The sequence below is a fragment of the Poecilia reticulata genome, chromosome 20 (assembly GCF_904066995.2).
Source record: "Poecilia reticulata chromosome 20, P_reticulata-male-v2, whole genome shotgun sequence".
In the NCBI taxonomy this organism is placed as follows: Eukaryota; Metazoa; Chordata; class Actinopteri; order Cyprinodontiformes; family Poeciliidae; genus Poecilia; species Poecilia reticulata.
Window position 1 is genome coordinate 22152860 of NC_088849.1, and position 19227 is coordinate 22172086.

The 19227-nt window shown below is 40.5% G+C and overlaps 2 protein-coding genes across 4 annotated transcripts in view; both read left to right on the plus strand.

Moving 5' to 3' along the window:
• Window positions 1–6960, plus strand: part of mbtps2 (membrane-bound transcription factor peptidase, site 2) — a 15745-nt gene extending 8785 nt beyond the window's left edge. Inside the window, exons 7-11 of the mRNA XM_008396457.3 lie at window positions 849–1029; window positions 1612–1718; window positions 2913–3105; window positions 3589–3664; window positions 5202–6960. Coding sequence (XP_008394679.2) covers window positions 849–1029; window positions 1612–1718; window positions 2913–3105; window positions 3589–3664; window positions 5202–5424 — 780 coding nt within the window. The 3' untranslated portion in view covers window positions 5425–6960. The remainder of the gene's footprint in view (window positions 1–848; window positions 1030–1611; window positions 1719–2912; window positions 3106–3588; window positions 3665–5201) is intronic.
• Window positions 5497–19227, plus strand: part of phex (phosphate regulating endopeptidase homolog, X-linked) — a 28235-nt gene continuing 14504 nt past the window's right edge. The window contains exons 1-6 of one of the 3 annotated variants that reach the window (XM_081601423.1): window positions 5497–5581; window positions 8484–8613; window positions 16649–16705; window positions 16792–16953; window positions 18102–18185; window positions 18528–18754. In XM_081601423.1, the coding sequence (XP_081457549.1) occupies window positions 8604–8613; window positions 16649–16705; window positions 16792–16953; window positions 18102–18185; window positions 18528–18754 (540 nt within the window). In that variant the 5' untranslated portion in view covers window positions 5497–5581; window positions 8484–8603. Of the gene's footprint in view, window positions 5582–8483; window positions 8614–11220; window positions 11569–14634; window positions 14818–16648; window positions 16706–16791; window positions 16954–18101; window positions 18186–18527; window positions 18755–19227 lie in introns of those variants that run through there. The other 2 variants (XM_081601422.1, XM_081601421.1) reach the window with 2 other exon arrangements.

Here is a 19227-nt window from a genome sequence, read left to right on the forward strand (position 1 = left end):
ACGGCCCAGTTTGAACTGTTTGCAGCGTTTTGAGTGCTTGACTCGTCCAGCGCGTCCGACGCTCCACATAGACTTTGAATGTAAACCAGACACGCCTGACGCTCAAAATGCGTTTGGTGTGAACGCACCATACCTTAGTATTAATGAAAAACTACCAGTTCTATTGGCAGATTATTTCACTTATAACATGGGAGAAATGTATTGTTATAAGTAAAATAATTTGCCAGTGGATCGATTACTTTTTTAAAATCAATATTAAGGAATTACTGACTTAAAATAAGATCCTATATTTTGCTAAAAGGTTATTTGTAAATTAGTTTTGCAGTATTTCAAGTTTTCTAAGATATTTTCACTAGAAACTAAACAACAAATACTTGGTAAGATTATTTTGCAGTCCAGAGCATCATTCTTCAGTCAGAGGCGTCTTCAGATTGGTTGCACGACTGACTGCTACTGGAGCCGTTTTCCCCACAGAGTCTCTTAACATTTTGTTTCCTTTCAGGATAAATAAAGTGCTTAAAAGTGTTTAGTCGACACATTTTACTCTGTTAATATTTAAATTTCACGATAAACACGAGGTTTTATATTGCTCTTCCTTCGGCTTTTCGTTTAGACGTGTTTTTCCTCATTATGTAAACAGATTTACTAAAGAAAAGACAGAAACTTCCTTCTCCAGATGTTAGCTGCTGCTGCTGTTTGTTTTTTCTAGTTCTGGCAGGAAATCAGGAAGCCGTTGAATCTGCAGCTCTGATCTGAAATGATGTTGCTGTTTTAGGACAGAGTCCAGCACCGACATCATGTGACGTTTCTTTAATCTGAACCAGGTTTGTGCTGTGTTTGTTCCGCAGGGTTCTGCGGCGGACGGGCCGCGGGGTCTGTCGGTCGGGGACCTGGTGACGCGGCTGGAGGACTGTCCCGTCCGGGGAGTGGAGGACTGGGCCGGCTGCCTGTCCCAGCTGTCCCGCGCCCCGCAGACCGGGTACTGCGTCCCGGCGGCCGGCCTGCAGCCCAGCTGGGCTCACGGCAGACGTGAGTGACCCCAGAAATACGACAGGATGTCCTTGAACGCATCGCTACAACAGTTAGCTTCTCTGGGTTTTATTGGGAGATTTTCACCGTTCAGTCAGTGTTCTAGTTCTTCTTCTCCTGATAAAATAAAGATTTTTGAGTAGAAGAAGAGAACGCAAGATTTGGAGAGTTACTTCTCCATTCAGAACAGACTGATTGGACGACCCTCATCCAACCGCCCATCCATCCATCTGTCCATCCAACCAACCAATCAGTCATGCATCCATTCAACAAACCAACCATCCATCCGTCCATCTGTCCATCCATCCAATCAGCCATGCATCCATTCAACAAACCGTCCGTTCGTCTGTCCGTCTATGAAACCAATCATCCAACCAACCATCCAACCGACCATGTCAATCCTGAAAGTTAAAATTATAATCATTGCCTCAGAGTTCAGGCCATATTTTAAAGTCTTTGGAGAAAATGGAGCCATTGGTTTTTATTTATGTCGTTGTTTTAAAACAACGAGATATCAATGCAGCTTCTGAACCAGAAGACTTGTCAAGAAAAGTCACGTTTCTTCTTCTTCTTCTGTGGTAGCTTTCAAGCGTCTGGACGGGACGATGGACTGCTGCAGCAACAACAGCCTGACAGACCTCTGCTTCTCCTACATCAAACCACAGGGCAGGAACAGCAGGGAGAGAGAGGTGACACACACACACACACACACACTGACGCAGAGTCAGCCTCGTCTGACTAATTCTCCATGTGAGCTGCATCATCTAGATTGCTTCCTTAATCCAGTTCTCTGTCTGGAATAAAATGGTCTCATTTTCCTCTGCTGTGTAAATAAAGCGGGTTTAGTCAGAGTTCTTCCTTCATCAGAACCAAACGTCTCTGTTCTTCGTACTTTGATGTCTCAGCTTTGCTTCAACTCATCACTGTGTGAAATGTTTTCCTGTCACCATATTGTCAATGTTAAGCTGCAAGTTCAGCATTATGCACCGAAAGAGTGAAAAAAATACAGATTAAAAACAATATATAGCATTTATATACAGCAGATGTGATAAATCAATACAATCCAATTGACTCGTGTTGCTTTGGTTCACATCCCATTGAATTACGTTAAAGTCTGTTGTTGTAAAAAGACAAAATGTGGAAAATGTTTAAGAGGTTTGAGTACTTTTATGGGCTTCTACTTGTTTTCACCTGGGATTTTAGCTTGGACTAAACAGAAACGTTTAGTTTTTTCTGGTTGAATGAGATTCACAACTACGGGAGACAAATGATACTATAGGGACAAAAAAGAAATTTAGACATTTGTTCTCAGGATTCTGACTTTTTTCCTATAATTTTGAGATGTTTATGATACAAACTTTTTTTTATGATTCTAACTTTTTCTTTCTTATTTCTTGTAGTTGAACATTTTTTACTTATAATTTTGACATTTTTCTTAGATTTATTACTTCTTTAACAATTGAGGTTTTTTTTATATAATTCTGACAATTCTGAATTTATTTCCCATTTTTTACTTTTTAATCAGACTTTTTGCCTTTTTAAATTTAAAATAATAATTTTGGCTTTTATGTCTTTATATTGAACTCTTTTCTTTTAATTTTATGTTTTTTCCTTGTAATTCTTCAATTCAAGTCAGAATTCATTATTTTTATATGCCCTGATCCTGCTTTGACGCATAAAGTTGCTACTTAAATAAAAACCTTCCTTCTAGATGTGCTGATGTCAGAAAATGACCAAACATCCAAAGCATCCAGAGTCAAAAACACCAAAATATTTGAACATTTTGTGCTGAATCTACTGAGAGAAACAAAGAAAACACTTTGTCTCAACCGGCTGCTGATAAGATTAACCAAACAGGAAGTGACACGCCTTGCCTCCCGCAGTTCGCCTGCATGCCAGTGAGGAAGATGGTGACGGGAACGGCGACGTGTCTCTCCGACGACGACTGCGGCGTGAACTCGGCCAGCGTCTGCGTCACCCCGTCTCTGGAGAACCAGACCCGCTTCATCCGCGTCGCTCACCCGCCGAGCCCACACATGCTGTTCGTGGGCTTCCCGCCGCACCTGCAGTACGCCGGTACGTCCAGCCGCCTGCGGAGGCAGCGCAACCCAAACATATAAATACTCCAGTGAGAGCAGAAAAGTGTTTGGTAAAAAGTAACAAAAAATAAAATCAGGCCAAAGAAAAAAATTCCCAAAAATGTTTTTTAACATAAAAGTTATGAAACTTTAACAGAAACTGTAGATGTGTGTCTGTGTCTGGTTCATTTTTCGTTAAAACATTTTTGTTACTCAATGGGTAGAAAATCCAGAAAATAAGAGAAGAAACACTTTATAGCAAAATTACTTAAAAGTGTTTTTTTATTTTTTTCAAACAGTGACTGTAAGTAGTTATTGATAACAGCCAGAGTTTGGTTATAATTTAAACATTAAAGTTGAGTGTTTCCTCTGTAAAGTGTCATTTTTAAGACTCTCCGGTGTGTAAACATCATAATCCGGGTAATTACAGCTGGCTGGCTGCCGTAGGTGTCGTTTCTACTTCCTGTTTTGTCTCCTCCAGTGAGTCTGACCAACTTCGTGCCGCGCTTCGGGTTCCTCCACCTGGACCTGCCCGTCTTCATGGAGACCTTCCTAAAGTATCCTTTTTATTTACTGCCAACACAAAGCGGTGAGATTATGTAATCTAAGCATCTCTTCGTCAGTTTAAAGATTAAGAGCTTCAAGTTCCCCCTGATCAGCACGTTTAACACCAATTTAGTGTCATGTTTTTAATCTGCTGCTGACTGGAACGTTGTGTTTTAGACTGAATGCGACGTCGCTTCACATCTAAGCTCAAGTTAGAAACAAAATGTGTTTAGACACTGAAGCCATAAGCGCAGCTTTCTTGGTTAAGATGAAGTCGTCTATACCTTTCATAACTTTGTATTTTTGCACTTTTAACTGCCTTGTTGCTGAAATGTGCTATACATATAAAATTGATTGACTGATAATGTTCATTACTGAGTCAGGCAGATTTATTATAACTGGTTACAGCTCAGCTGGAAAACTCTATAGATCTGGAAAATTGAAATAAATAATAAAAAAATAAGAGTGTACATTTCCTAACGTTTGTCTGAAAGGTGCATCTATCCATCCCACCAACTGGAGCTTCAATTTATTGTTCATCTTTATAGACATTTGTAAAATCCATAAAAGGTCTAAATTAATCAAGTACTCAAATATAAACTACACCAATATTTGGATAAATATCCCTTTAAAAAGTCTTAAATTAATGCACCTAAAATTAAAGGCCTTAAAATGTCTTAAATTAATTAATTGGTCTTAAAACCTTTCATATCGTGACAGGGTTATTTTAATCCTTATGACACTGTGTTTGGAAAAAAAAAGAGTAAATTTCCACCCAAAACAGTTTCAGAAATTTACTAGAATAAACGTGGAAAATTCTGAGTTCGAAAAGTTGAATATTTACTAGAAAAGCTGTGATTTTGGAAATAATCTAAAAAACAACAAAAAAAACAACTTATTTTACTTTTAAAACTGAAAATTTATAATTTATTGGCACTCCAGGCATTGTAGAAATTTCTTTTTGTCTAGAAAATTCATGAAATCAATCTAAAAATTTCTGAGTTTTTGGCAGAAATTTACTCCTTTTTCCCCCCCCAATTCTCTTTTTTTTATTTTTTAGAAAAACTGGGAAATATTTAAGTTTAAAAGTTTGCTAGGAAAAACTCAGATTTTCTAGAAAACTTCTGAGATTAAAAAAAAAATAATTTTGTATAAATTTAATCATTTTACAAATTTTTTTTATCTACATTGTCCCTAATTTGCTGTTGTATAAATTTGAGACGATGAAACCTGCAGAAACTCTTGCCTTAGCTAGTTTTACTTTGACCAAAGTTGCTGTTTTTTATTTTAGTTTCTGGCGTCACTCTGTCTGGATATTTGTCCGTTATTCTTGAAGGAGTTGGTAGTTGGTCCTGTTTGCTAGAATCAAATAATGTTTCTTAAAGAGCCTTCAGTAGTGTTTGGTTAACGGCTATCTAAGTAGCTCAATGCTAGCTGGTTCTTCTGTGTTTGGCTGGAACATCTAAATGTTTACCAGTTTGAACTGGATCGATCCCAGTGTGGTTGTTTTCGGTTCCTGGTGTTTTCCTGAGCCGCCCCGCCTCTCAGGTACGTGGTGTCCCTCTCCGGCGCGCTGGCCGTCGTTAACTCCGTGCCCTGCTTCGCCCTGGACGGACAGTGGATGCTCAACGCCCTGCTGGAGGCCACGCTGGTTACCGTAGTAACGGACCGCCAGAAGCGCGAGCTAATCGGTTTCTTCCTGCTGCTAGCGGGCAGCGCCTTGCTAGCAGCTAACGTGGCGCTCGGCCTGTGGATGGTAACGGCGAGGTAGCGGCAGATCGAAGGGAGGTCCGTTTCCTGTCCGGGACCAGCTGCTGACCAGAAACTGTGAAGCTGCTGCAACGCCGCTACTTTACGTTGACTGTTTCCCCTCCATCAGCTTTTCAGCCGTTACTACCAATGAAGACTTCTTCTTCCACCGCGCGTAGGTAAGCTACGGAAGAGGAAGAGAACCACAAAACAGAATTATGACTTTAATCTCAGAATTCACGTTTTTTTCTCCGGTTTCTGTCTTTTTTCCTAAGAATTTCATCTTTAATTTCTGGATTATTTTTCCCCATATAATTTTGACTTTAATTATCCAATTCAGACCCCCCCCCCTAAGAATTCTGATAATTTTTCTCTGAAAATGTTTTTTTTTCAAAATCCAACTTTAATGGTCAAATTCTGACTTTCCCCCCCATAATACCAATTATATTTCTCTGAATTCAACTGTTCATGTCTGAATTAGTTTTGCCCATTTTTCAACTTCAGATGTCAAATTCTGACTTTCTTTGTCAGATTTCCAATTATTTTTTTCTGAATTCCAACTTTTTCATCTGGATTTCAAATTATGTACTCTAAATTCTGACTTAAATTGCTGAATTTTGACCAAATTATGTTTTTTCCCTTCAAACAACATTTTTTATTTCTCCAAATTTGAACTTTAATTGTATAATTCTGACCTTTTTTCCCCTCAGAATTCCGATTATTTTTCTTTGAATTCCGGCTTTTGTTCCTCTGAATTCTTTTTTTCTGCAAAGTTCAACCTTAATTGCCAAATTCTGACTTTTTTTCTGATTTACAACTTTTCTTGTCTAAATTTCAAAAATTTTCTCTGAAGTTCAAATTTAATTGATTTCTGACATGTTTGTCGGAATCCTGACTTAAATGCAGGTGGGCCTGGAGCCACTGGCTTCATTGACACGTGATTTTTGCATCAGGAGAACTAACTTTTTGAAGGATCACATGTAAAAAAAAAAGGGGGTGGGGGAGAACACTTTAATTCGAAGAGGCTGGTTAAAATCAGATTTATTTTTTATTTGTTCAAATCTTATGAATATATAATGAAGATATGTGAAGAAGATGGGGAAATACTTCCTATAATGTACTGTTCCAACTGAATGTTTACAAGTGCAAATTTTAGAATTTTAAAGATTGTGGTGTTTAAATTTGGATATAAATGTTATCCAAAATTCCCAAACTGTGTTTTTGCTGCGAAACATAAGAATTAAGTTGTTCTAAATGGTTTTCTCAGCTTCTGTTTTGGTGAATGCACAGCAGTATCGTGATCTACATTGTCACTGGTGGAGAAATTGCACTAATACTCTTTAAGAAAACATTTGGGTTATTATAATTACCCGAGTGGACCTCTGTCAAGTGTCTTTATCTCCTTCAGGCATTAATGCAGGAAAAAAGCCTTCTGTGTTCACTGTGTTCTGACTTTTCCTGAGGTTTCTCTGTTCCCTTCTGACCTCTCACTGTTCAGTCTGGTTGTAACAGTTAATTGTGTTAAAAATGTGAAATAAAAAGTTTGTTTTTTTTGTAATTGATGTTCCATTTTTCAGCCTTGTTAATATGACAAATTTGACCAAAATTGGATAAGCTAAGCATTAGAGGTGTGCCGATCAATCGGTCACCGATCATAATCGGCCGATTTCCGTGAAAAAGTGCATGATCGGTGATCGCCGATCATTGGCTCTTGTTGCCGATACCGATCACCTGCATCTTATTTCGCAGCCTGCCTGTGCAGCTGGTCTCCTCTTTCCTTCACACTGCCCAAACGCGCAGCAACAAATCCTAAGCGATGTGGAACTATAACGCACTGAGTGAATGGGGACGTTTGCGTGTTGCGGCGGAAAATTGAAGCAGGTCAAAATGCATCAAGACAACGAAGCTAATACGACATAAAAACAATGACATACTTGACGGAGTTTGGCTACATCGAGGCTCACTGCAGTAAAAAAGACATACGGAGGATCAGATAGCAGGTAAAGCAGCGCACAGCTACAAACACTCACCCGGATTAGCATGACGGTCAGAAAGCTAAACAAATAACCCGCAAAATTATTTAAGTCTTCGAGCTGCGATGTAAGACGCTGGTTCTGCTCTCGCTGTTGAACCGCTGCTACGCGCTACAGGTAGTAATATTTCACAGATGGAGCTTCGCTTCCTCTCCACCTGGTAGTGACTCTCACACCGAACCTCTGCTTAAAGCTGCAGCATCTAACTTAAAAAATACATTTTACATACGTATTAAAACTTTCGCTGTCCTAACATGAGACAGATAATCTCTAAAAAAATAATCGATCTCCTCCCTGCTCTGCATAATTACTCAGCTCAGTCATAAACAGCCACTCAGAACTAGCAGTAATCAGCTAGCCGCCATGCTATCAGGAAGTTTTCATTCAGCAACTCAGGATTGTTTATTGTAATGGATCCTGTATTTGCCTTTGAATGTTAAGTTTTATACTTGTGTGTTTTTGTAGTGTAACCAGTATGTATGTACTTGTTTGGTTCGCATGTGGAGAAAACTGGGATTATTATGAACAATTTAGCCAAGAATCTCTATAGATACAAGTACAACCAGACTGTACACTGCAAACACAAAATCTAACCAAGTATCTTTGTCTAGTTTCTGGTACAAATATCTTGATACAATTGGAATAAGACAAAAGTAACTTTTCAGGAAGATATAAAAGCTTATAACAAGACATTGCCCCAAGTTATAAATGAAATAATAATAATCTACCAGTGGAAGTAGTACTTTTAATTTTCAGGCTCTTATTTCTTGCTGAGAAGTCACTGGTAATATAGTTTTGACTTAATGCTAGTGTATCAAGATGTTTGCAGTAGAACTGGACCAAAATTACTTGGAAAGATTTAATGTTTTTGCAGTGTCCAAGCACTACTATTCCACCCTAACAACTACAGATGTACCAAGCTATAATAATCAAAGTAAACTTGTGGTTTCGGTGGTTTGCCTGTGGGAAAATATCACATCCAGAGAGCCTGGTGATTCTCCTGAGATTACAGAGCAGCTTTTTCTCTCCAACATATTGTCTTTCTCAGACGCTGGGCCCTGGAAGCAGACGGACTACACTTTTAGAAACTCTTCGAACCGCAGAGCCTCTTTGGCGTGGTGAAGGAGTCTGGCTGTGATTACACTTCCTGCGTGAGCGGGCATGAGATATGACACATAGTAATTAGGGAGGGTGTTTCCGTCAGACATGTAAATACAGTGTGGCTTTCACCTCAGCAGCAGAGGTGTGTTTACAGAGCAGCAGCAGACCCTGCCGTCAGCAGGTTCGGCAGCGTTTAAGGCGTCATTGCTGCCCAATAATAGGCTCAGCAGCATGTGAGGGAGCGGACTCTCTTCCAGGACTTAGAATGTGTTTGTGTTGAGATTGGATTCTTAGAGAGCGGATCCGTTTTGTTACTTTTTCCCTCTCTGTGTGAGTGTTCTATTTATGAAACTGTCTTGGGAAAACAGAGTGTCTTCAGTCAGAGGCTTCTTCAAATTCACTGTAATACAGACCGCTACAAGAGATCTGTCCTATCTATTGTCAGCCATCACTATGGACAGTAACTCTTTGAATAATTAATGAGTTACAGCATTTAATTTCCCTTTGGGATCAATAAAGTATTTCTGAATGTGAAAACAGATGGATTTGCTAAAAGTAGCAGTAGCTAATTGACCACCGCTGTTTAACATTAGCTAATAGCAGCGGTAGCTAATCGACCACCGCTATTTAACATTAGCTAGTAGCAGCGGTAGCTAATCGACCACCGCTGTTTTAGATTAGCTAATAGCAGCGGTAGCTAATCGACCACCGCTGTTTTAGATTAGCTAATAGCAGCGGTAGCTAATTGACCACCGCTATTTAACATTAGCTAGTAGCAGCAGTAGCTAATCGACCCCCACTGTTTTAGATTAGCTAATAGCAGCGGTAGCTAATTGACCACCGCTACTTAACATTATCTAGTAGCGGTAGCTAATCTACCACCGCTGTTTTAGATTAGCTAATAGCATCAGTAGCTAATCTACCACCTCGGTTTTTAGATCAGCTAAAATCATCGGTAGCTAATCTACCACAGGGATCACTTATTAATAAAAGCAAAAATAAACAACCAGCCTAAAAACATATTAATAATACTGTAGCAGACTGAATGTTCTATTCTTTGTTTGGGAAAAGTATGGCGCTGTTGCCAGTTGCTATGGCAACGAGTCTGCGCGTAGCGTAGCTGCCGACACAGAGAGCGAGAAAAAAAAGAATATGACCGGTTTTACGTTGTTCTTAACGGGTTTTCTGAGTTATTTTTCCATTTGCTGTGGGGCGAACTGTACTGAACTAATAATACCTACATCGCTTGGTTTTATTTTGTTCTACGGCAAGCAGGCTATAGAAAGAACGGTCGTTTAGCCCTTCAGCGTTGTGCGCATGCGCGACGTTTCCAGACACAAATGAGCGTTGCTGTTGCTTATCTCATTCTGTTTATTACAGCCTGGAGCGACATGTAAACAGACACAGGAGGAGGCGACTACCTGCTGCCTCACATGTTCATGTTACAAAACAATCTCTTGCTCTGCAGTGATGCCATTAATGAGACTGTTTTGCAGAAACGGTCTCATTAAACTGAAATAAATAAAAACGGTAAAAACGAGAAATAATCACTAACTGGACCTATAATGTGCTTTTCTAAAACTAACTGAAGCATACTGAAGTTACAGATATAATAACCTGGTTGATTATTTAAAGTGTAACAATAAATTTTTGCTATGTTCTAAGTAAAATAATCTGCCAATGGAACTAGCACATTCCCATCAATATTAATTAATTATTGACCTTAAAACAAGCTCCTGTATCTTGCTGAAAGGTATCTTGTGAGTTAGGTTTGTCTTATTTCCAGAGTATTAAGATATTTGAACGAGAAACTTGACCAAAAATTCTTGGTAAAGTAAGATTTTGTGTTTTTGCAGTGCAATCTACAAACAGAACCTACACATTCCACTCTGTCACTATTTATTTAACAGAAATTAAGTCAGTAAGCAGTTTATTGGGAAGCTAAACTCATCCAGGACAGCTGCAAACGTCACGTAAAACAGCTGAATGTCAAACTCTACAGACACTCTGGGATGATTTCAGTATTGACCTATTAAAGCAGGATTATGGATAAATATTTATGTTGGGCACTTAATTTCCTTTTGAAAACTTTGTGTGAATCCTCGCAGTTCAACTTTTACGCATCGTTTTAGAGCCTCTTGTTTGGAATTTGATTTCACACAGTGAGACAAAAACAGGACACAGTAGCTGCGAGTCCAAATGGAGAACAATGCTGTGGTGCTTGATGAACGGTTGTTTTTCAGCACAAGAGGAAGTCACGCCTATATAAGGAGTTTGTGGCCGACGCCCCAAACCCCTAATGAGCACGTGCAGAAAGAGAGATGTGACCGCAGTGATTTGGGGGCCGTGGTATCGCTGCAGTTGCCACCTCCGAGGCCTTCAAAGAAAACCAGAAACGGCACATTAGCGTGCCGTAATCAGGTTGCTGGCACATGTGACCCGGATTCTGTTCTGGTCCAGTTACTCTGTGATGTGATAAACGTCCTGCAGAGCGCCCCGCTGCCCTCGACATGAGATTACACACATTAAACGCGGCGCCTTGCACACTAAAAGTGAGAACGCAGCAACCAGATAAGAGGTCTGGGATCTCTCCTCATCTAACTGGGAGGACTGGTGCCTGGATTCGGCACTGGGAATGGAGGGAGGGAGGGAGGGAGGAGTGTTTTGGGAGAGGAGGAGTGTTTGGGACAGTCAGAGGGAAGTTAGAGAAGATCCACACAATTTTGACAGATTGGAGGAAGACAGAAGCTGCTTGACGTGGTTAGAAAAACAATTTCCCTATTAAAAACCTTTTTTTAGTTTAATCTTAAATTATTTATTTATTCTTTCAACACTTTTTTTCACTTTCCAGTGTGTCCTTTTACATATTTGAGCTTTTTTTGTTAGTTTTTTTGTGAGTGTGTGAACGATGGAGCTGGAACATTTACGGGATGGGGGGGTTAAACCTGAGCGGGCCACCAATCGCCTCTACAAGATCGCTCTGGCCATGTCAGTGTGCGTCTGTGCTGCTTTTCTGCTCGCTCTCATACTGGGTAAGTCTGCACACACACACACACACACAGACACACACACACACACACACACACACATGCTACCCTTTATCCTACTTTATAAACTGTGGGAATCTGCCGTATGGTACAGAAATGTCCTGTCCTCGGACTGCAGGACATGCAGCGTTTCAAAACAAAACGGCGCGCTGGTGGCGGAGAGGTGTTGGGTAACACGAGTCAAACTATTTTTGGGTCACATAAGGTTTCATGCGGCCGTTTAGCAGGAGAGGAAAAAGGAAAAACCTGTTGGGTTTAAATATTAACAGATAGATTTTTGTATTTAAAAATGGATCTCTCATTGTCACAGGTGTCTCTTTTAGTTTATGTCATGAACTTTTATTACTTCCTCTTGTATTTATGTGTTTATACATCTGGAACAAAGTACATAAAGTTTGATTACCAGAAAGCGAAAATGTACTGAACCAGATCAGTGGCTGTTTCTAGTTGATTTCCATCTACAGTCCCAGCAGCAGGTTCAGGAAAAGTTGAGAGGAAGTAGAATAAACTATGAGAAATGAAAAGGTAAAAATTAAACCACAAATGAAGCGTACAAATGAACAAGTATTGGATCCATGAAGTGTGTGTGTAGCTTTTGAACTTTGACTAGGCCATCCTAACTGGAATATCCTTTGATGCGGTCAGTTTTACTGTTGCTCTGGATGCATCTTTGCCCAGTTTCAACTCTTTTCTTTCAGACTAACTTTAAGTTTATCAGCTGATGTTATGATGCTGCCACCACTGTGTTTCTCATGGCAGTGGTTTGCTGATTTCCATGTTGGTCTCATGGAATAGAAAACCTTCTTCCACATGTTTACCTCCCTGCAAACCTATAGAAAACTTTAGATAGGACTTTTCTTATTCCATACGTGAGCAGTTTGTGGGGTAAAGAAATGATCAGAGTTGGTCAGCAGCTACTTACATTTACTCAATAAATTTACTTGTAACTTTTTTGAAAGGAGTATTTTTACATTTTTTACTTTTACTTGAGTAATTTTATTAAGAGTAAACTTACTTGAGTAACATTTCTGGATTTTCTATCCACTGAACAGAGAAACAAACATGATTTAACCAAAAATTCACCAGACACAAACACAGTTTTTAGCAAAGTGTCAAGTTTGATATAAGTTTATTGTGCGGTTCGTCCGTAAAGCTGCTCTTACCCTGTAAGCATCAACCCTCAGCCGCCCGCCGTGTTCAGTCTCTCCGCTCACCTGTATAAATCCTCCTCAGCTTCTTCCCGCCGTTCAACCAGCAGCTCCGGAGCAGAAAGGCTGCCGAACTCCCGGCATCGCGCCGGTCATTTTAAGGATGTTTATTGGTCCCTCAAAAATGATGAAAACCCGGAATTATCACCAATCAGTAAAATCCCCGCGGGCCGAACTTGAAGATTGGACGTTATGCCGCTAACACGTAGCTTCCATCAACAACTCAGAGGCGGAAGTCAGAGCTCCGCGCAACGCAAATAATGTTCCAGCTGAAACACGGTGCACTAAATGGTAAAGCATAAATTAACGAAGCTTTGAGGCAGGTCAATTTTCCTCGAGGAATTTTAATAATCGAGGTACTCGAATCACTCGAGGAATCGTTTCAGCCCTAGTTGCTAGGTAACCAAAGAACAAGTGAGTTGCTATTTAACCAAAGAATGAGTGAGTTGCTAGGTAACCAAAGAATGAGTGAGTTGCTAGGAACCAAAGAACAAGTGAGTTGCTAGGTAACTGAAGAATGAGTGGGTTGGTAGGTAACCAAAGAATGAGCGAGTTGATTCCACCAACCCAGCTTGGCTAGCCGTCAGAGGTGGAGCAGCTTAACCTTTCCTCTTCCTACATCTCCCAGAATGCTGTGCGGTTCTGGATTGGAATTCAGTGAATACTCCATCAGATGTATCATCTTTTGATATTGATCTGTTGCGACACACATTGTTGAATTTATTGTCTGCCTTTGCTCAGGCGCAACTTTGTAACCTAAGCCCTGATCCTTTTTTAGACAGAGCGGACTTCCTGGTTTCTCTTTAAAAAAGGCAACATTTGTTCGGGTTCTGGACTTTGCAACATTTGGAGTCATTTTTGGACGCTCTCTTGTAGATTTACAATAATTTTCTTTGGTAGTTTCATCTGTCAGGCAGATGGCTTTACTTTTGACTCACGGACACATTATTAACTCAATGACTGCATCTTTACGTGGTAAACAAGCCCAAACTGGTCATTATGGGATGGATCTCTACAGTGGACCACTGGTATTCAGGCTCAAACGCCTGCAAGTAGCTGTAATAACTTTAGATCCTGTTTGAATGCTTATTACTGCCCGCTTTAATGGTTAAAACACCAATTATACTTTGATATGCTCAGTAGGAAACATTTGTAGTCTTTCTTGTCATCGCTCTTTGGGGCTCAGCCAATCAGCGCCAAGGAAAATGAATGGCACTCCAGGATTGGCTGCTGTGATCGGACGTCATAAACCATTGCACCCTGTAATTTCAGCTGTAAAACCGACTTTTGAGTTTTTCGTCATGTTATGACGTTATTCCCACATCAAAAACATACCTGGAGTGTTGCTTTGATTCTTTCATGCATGGTTAAGAAATCCTTTAATCTCCATGGCAACCATTCAGCTCTCCCTCACTCAGTTCCTTCAGACTAGCAAGCAGCAATTAGCAAACACCTGGTGGAACTGCAAATCAGCTGAGCTCGTTATAGGAGCTACTTCTCAGTGAAACGCTGCTAAACGGTACATAGAGGAGCGATGTGGAGATGACTTCCTGAAGGCAGAGTTTCAGAACGAGCAGGAGCTTCTTAAAGAGACAGAGGCCCAATTTCGAATTTTATAACAACTGAAGTTAACATATAATACTGCCCCTTTAAGTGAGAGTTATAAGGAAATATGCCTGGTTGAACTGTTGTGGATTTGATCTAAACATGGTAAAAAACTAAAGATGAAGTGCAGAAATATAAATTTTATTTATCATTTGACTAAACTGAGTCGTCCACGCTCATCTGTAAGCCTTTAAAGGCCGATGAGTATCTTTTAAAAATGTCTTTTTAGGACGTTCAGCTTGGCGTTTCAAGTCCTGATGTGCAGCAAAGCTGATGAACTATCCACTTCCACTGGAAACAATTACATTTCCCAATATGTGGAGTTTGGGGGGCATGGAAACGGCATCAGTGGTTGCAGTGCTGTGTGGTTCCAGCGATGGTCATAGCTGCAGGGGCTCATCATGCGTTGGTCTTGGGTGGGGTGAGTATTGTCTTTTTGTTATTGAGGGAAAGCTGCATACTTGTGGCCACACTGAAGTGCAATTATCTCATGTGCCCAAGCTGGCAGTTCCAAACTCCCACTCTAATGGAAACGCTCCTCGAGTTTCCAGCCAAGTGAGGGGAGAGAGACTCGCTCTGCTTTGATTTACTCACAGGTCATTAATTACCAGAGTTTGACTCTTTGATGTGCGTTTGCGTCCATCAACGGGTCGTTAGCGGCTTGTTTTCGGGGACATAAATGTGCGTGTTGGAATCAAAAGTGACCACAACGTTGAGGGATTCTGCAAAGCGGCTCCCAGGACACGTGAAGCTCTGAGGTCAGACTTCACGGCGCAGTCCGGTCCTGCTCCGGTCATCAGTTTACAATAAGAGTTTGGTTTCCAAATACTCTGCGCCGGCTTGCTTCATGTTTTCTTTTTGTTTACCACAGAACCACATCACACCAGACGTTAGAGAACTTTCTAGAAAGAGTCGAGTAACGGAAATGAACCGGTAAACCTGCGGTTTGTTCTCTGCTGCCAGGAGAATAAACATTGTGTGGATTACAGTGGTTTTATTTTAGCTTCTGCTCGCCCTTATTACAGCTGTGTGGAGTAATAATAACTTCCAGCAGAGCTGAGGAGGACAATAAAGGAGAAAAGTTTCCATAACTGTCGATTCATCCATAGGGAAAAACTAATTAGATTCCCACTCAAAGGTTCCTGGTGCTGCAGATCAGATGCCCTCTCATCCAATTCATTAAGAAAATGCTTTATTAGTCCCAGAGGGAAATTAAATGTGGTTGTAACTCATATTACAATTTTCTTCAGAGTTGCAGCCGTTCATGCTGATGAACTGTGTAGCAGTCAGAATTACAGAAGACCCAAAGAAGCTTCTGACTGAAGACACAAGCTGTAGTTTCATTATGAATGTACACAAAACTTTTAGAATGTTAAAAAGAAATGTGTCATAATTGTGTTGTAATTTCCTTTTTTTATTGTTTGTTTTGATTATATTTTTTATTGTCAGAATCTGTAGTTGGTCCAGGTTTGGGGAGTAGCAGGAGTATTTCTCCTACGCTGCACTAGTTACTTTTACTTGAGTAAGATTTCTGTATTTTCTACCTCCTGAATAAAAAACAAACAGGTTTTAACCAAAAATTCACCTGCAATTTTTATTGAAGTTTCATAAGTTTTACATTGAAATAAAATGATTTGGAAAAAAATTCTTGTATTTTGTTATTTTTTGTTCTTTATATGAATTATTGTCATTTTTGTCCTTAAAATACCAAAATTTTCACTCAACTTTATATTTTAATCCATCTGAATATGTGATTTTAAAATTTTTTCAGTTTTTTCAATTTGATCAGTTACTCAGTACTTATTTGACCTTTGACCAAATACTTTTACTCTGATTTTTGTGTCCTCTAATTGCGTTCCTTATTTAATGGAGACACCACAATTGAGAAAGTTGTTTTTTTTCAGCGTTAGCAGAATGTTTACAAAGTTTCGTAAAAATTACATCTCAGTTTAGAATACCTGGATAATGGAAAATGGCTTCTGCTCAGATGAAACACTCAGACGTTGCTCAGTTCAGAGAAACCGTAGCTGTTTACTCTGTGTGAGAACCATCCAGATGTATCAGCCGTGGTTCCAGTTCCACCAGTCTGATTTAAACTGGTGATTTAAACTTACAGAACCAGGGGTTTCATTGGATAATTATAGATAAATGTTACCCAAATAGACAGTAAAAGTTCTCACAGTTGGAAAAGTTTCTAACAGTTTGAATTTATCAGTAATTTAACCCAATAAAAATGTTTTTCTCTCCATTAGTCTCCCAAAAATCCAGTCAAGAGGAGTTTTGTCTTTCCCCAGAATGCATCGAGGCAGGTGAGCAAGTTCCCAGCAGTGGAGTTGATGCCTCTGGGTTTCTGTGTTGGGTGGTTTGGATCAGAACCTTGTGATTTGTCTCGTAGCCGGGTCCATCCTGAGTAAGTTGGACCGGTCAGTCGACCCCTGTGACGACTTCTACACGTTCTCCTGCGGCGGCTGGTTGAAGGAAAACACGATTCCTGAAGACTCATCGTCCCACGGCATCTACCCCTGGCTGAGGCAGCATGTGGACATCCGGCTGAAAGGTGGCGCTCCATCCATCCGTCCGTCCAACTGTCCATCCAACCAACCAACTGTCCATCCATCCAACTGTCCGTCCATCCAACTGTCCATCCAACTGTCCATCCAACTGTCCATCCATCCATCCATCCATCTGTCCATCCATCCAACTGTCCATCCAACTGTCCATCCATCCAACCAACTGTCCGTCCAACTGACCATCCATCCATCCAACTGTTCATCCATCCATCCGTCCAACTGTCCATCCATCCATCCATCCATCCATCCATCCGTCAATCTGTCCATCCAACCAACTGTCCGTCCAACTCTCCATCCATCCAACCAACTGTCCATCCAACTGTCTGGCCATCCATCCATCCATCCATCCATCCATCCATCCATCCATCCATCCATCCATCCATCCATCCATCCATCCATCCATCCATCCATCCATCCCAACTGTCCGTCCGTCCGTCCGTCCATCCATCCATCCATCCATCCATCCATCCAACCAACTGTCCATCCAACTGTCTGGCCATCCATCCATCCATCCATCCATCCATCCATCCATCCATCCATCCATCCATCCATCCATCCATCCATCCATCCCAACTGTCCGTCCGTCCGTCCGTCCATCCATCCATCCATCCATCCATCCATCCATCCATCCATCCATCCATCCATCCATCCATCCATCCATCCATCCATCCATCCATCCATCCATCCATCCATCCATCTTTCTGTCCATCCATCCAACAGTGTTTCACACCTCATGTGTTTTTCTGCAGGTTTCCTTCTTCCAATGAAAAGCCGTTGTATAATTTGTAGCCTGTTTTAAGGCTTTATTTTATTTTATTTTATTTTATTTTTAATCAGGCGTTCAGCCGGGCTGCTGCTGCCTTCCTGAATGGCCCAATCAGCTTTGATTTTTCTCTGGCGCCGGCCTAATCAGGCTCAGCAGAACTTTGCATATGAAATCTAGACGGAACCAAAATTATTGGAAAAGATGCTAAACTTGAACAGAACCGAGTGAAAGACGCAGAGACGTCTGTTTCATTTATTCGTAAAGAGATTTCTAATCACAAATTCAAATAAAGCCTTGTGTATATTTAATTTTTTGTTCTGTTTTTGAGACATGAACTGTTTGGTGATGCTGATCGTTTTTATCCTCCAGAGTTGTTAGAATCTCCTTCAGATGCAAAAGAGCTGCAGGCCGTGACCAAAGCCAAGATCCTGTACCGCTCCTGCATGAATGAAAGTAAGTCGTTACAGCATTAGCTTTAAATCCAGACTTTAACAAGGCCACTCCACCTTTGTTTTGTGAACTTGTTGGTTTTTCTTGGATCACTGTTACCTGATTTTCTGTGAATGCAGCAAGTTGTTCTGGTCCTGGAGAATAAAACGCCGCCATGTCTATAGGACATTTTCCACAAAGTCTCAGTGATCGTTGAGTGTTAGAGGAACCTTCTGTTGCTTTTGGTGAACAATCGTTTTCGCGGCAGATGACCAAACTTCCTTATTGTCCCAAAATATTACAAGTGCTTCTTTTTACTTCTTTACAAACTGACAGCGGCACAATTTGTTGTTTTTTCTTCAAAAGGCATACTGGAGGAGCTGGACGCCAGACCGATGCTGAAAATGCTCCGACAGCCTGAGTTTCGATGGCCGGTGTTGGGGGACGGACTCGGCCGGGACTACCAGTGGTCTCAGAGTCAGTGGAGTCTCCTGGAGACGCTGGTGGAGATGAGGAACCAGCACAGCAAGAGCGTCCTGATCCGCCTCTACGTCTCCCCTGACGACAAAAACTCCTCCTACTACATCATCAAGGTCCGACAGTCAGCCGTCACTGCTGTTGGTCGGTTTAAGTGTCTAGACTCTAAAAAAAAAGGCTTGTGGTTTAATTGATGTAAAATATGAGATAAAATACTGTTAAGAAAATTTTTTTTACAGTATATTTGAGTTTTTACCTTAATGAAACATTGATCAACGCTCTGGGAATAAAATAAAATTAAGTTAAATAAAAATTAGAGGGGAAAAAGGACAAATTCATGAATAAAATAGTTTCATCTATTCACCTCTAAAATCTAGATACAGTAAAATATTGCTTTTTTTTAAAGAGTTATTGCCAACTATCTTTTATAGTTAATTTAATTAAAATTAACCAAGAATTGGACTCAACTTTATGCCTCAGCTGAACTTCATGTATCAATTATGTAATAATTACAGACAACCCTGACCTGACCATATATAAATGGTCAGGTCAGGGTTGTTATATAAATACAGACTGTGGGAGAACCACA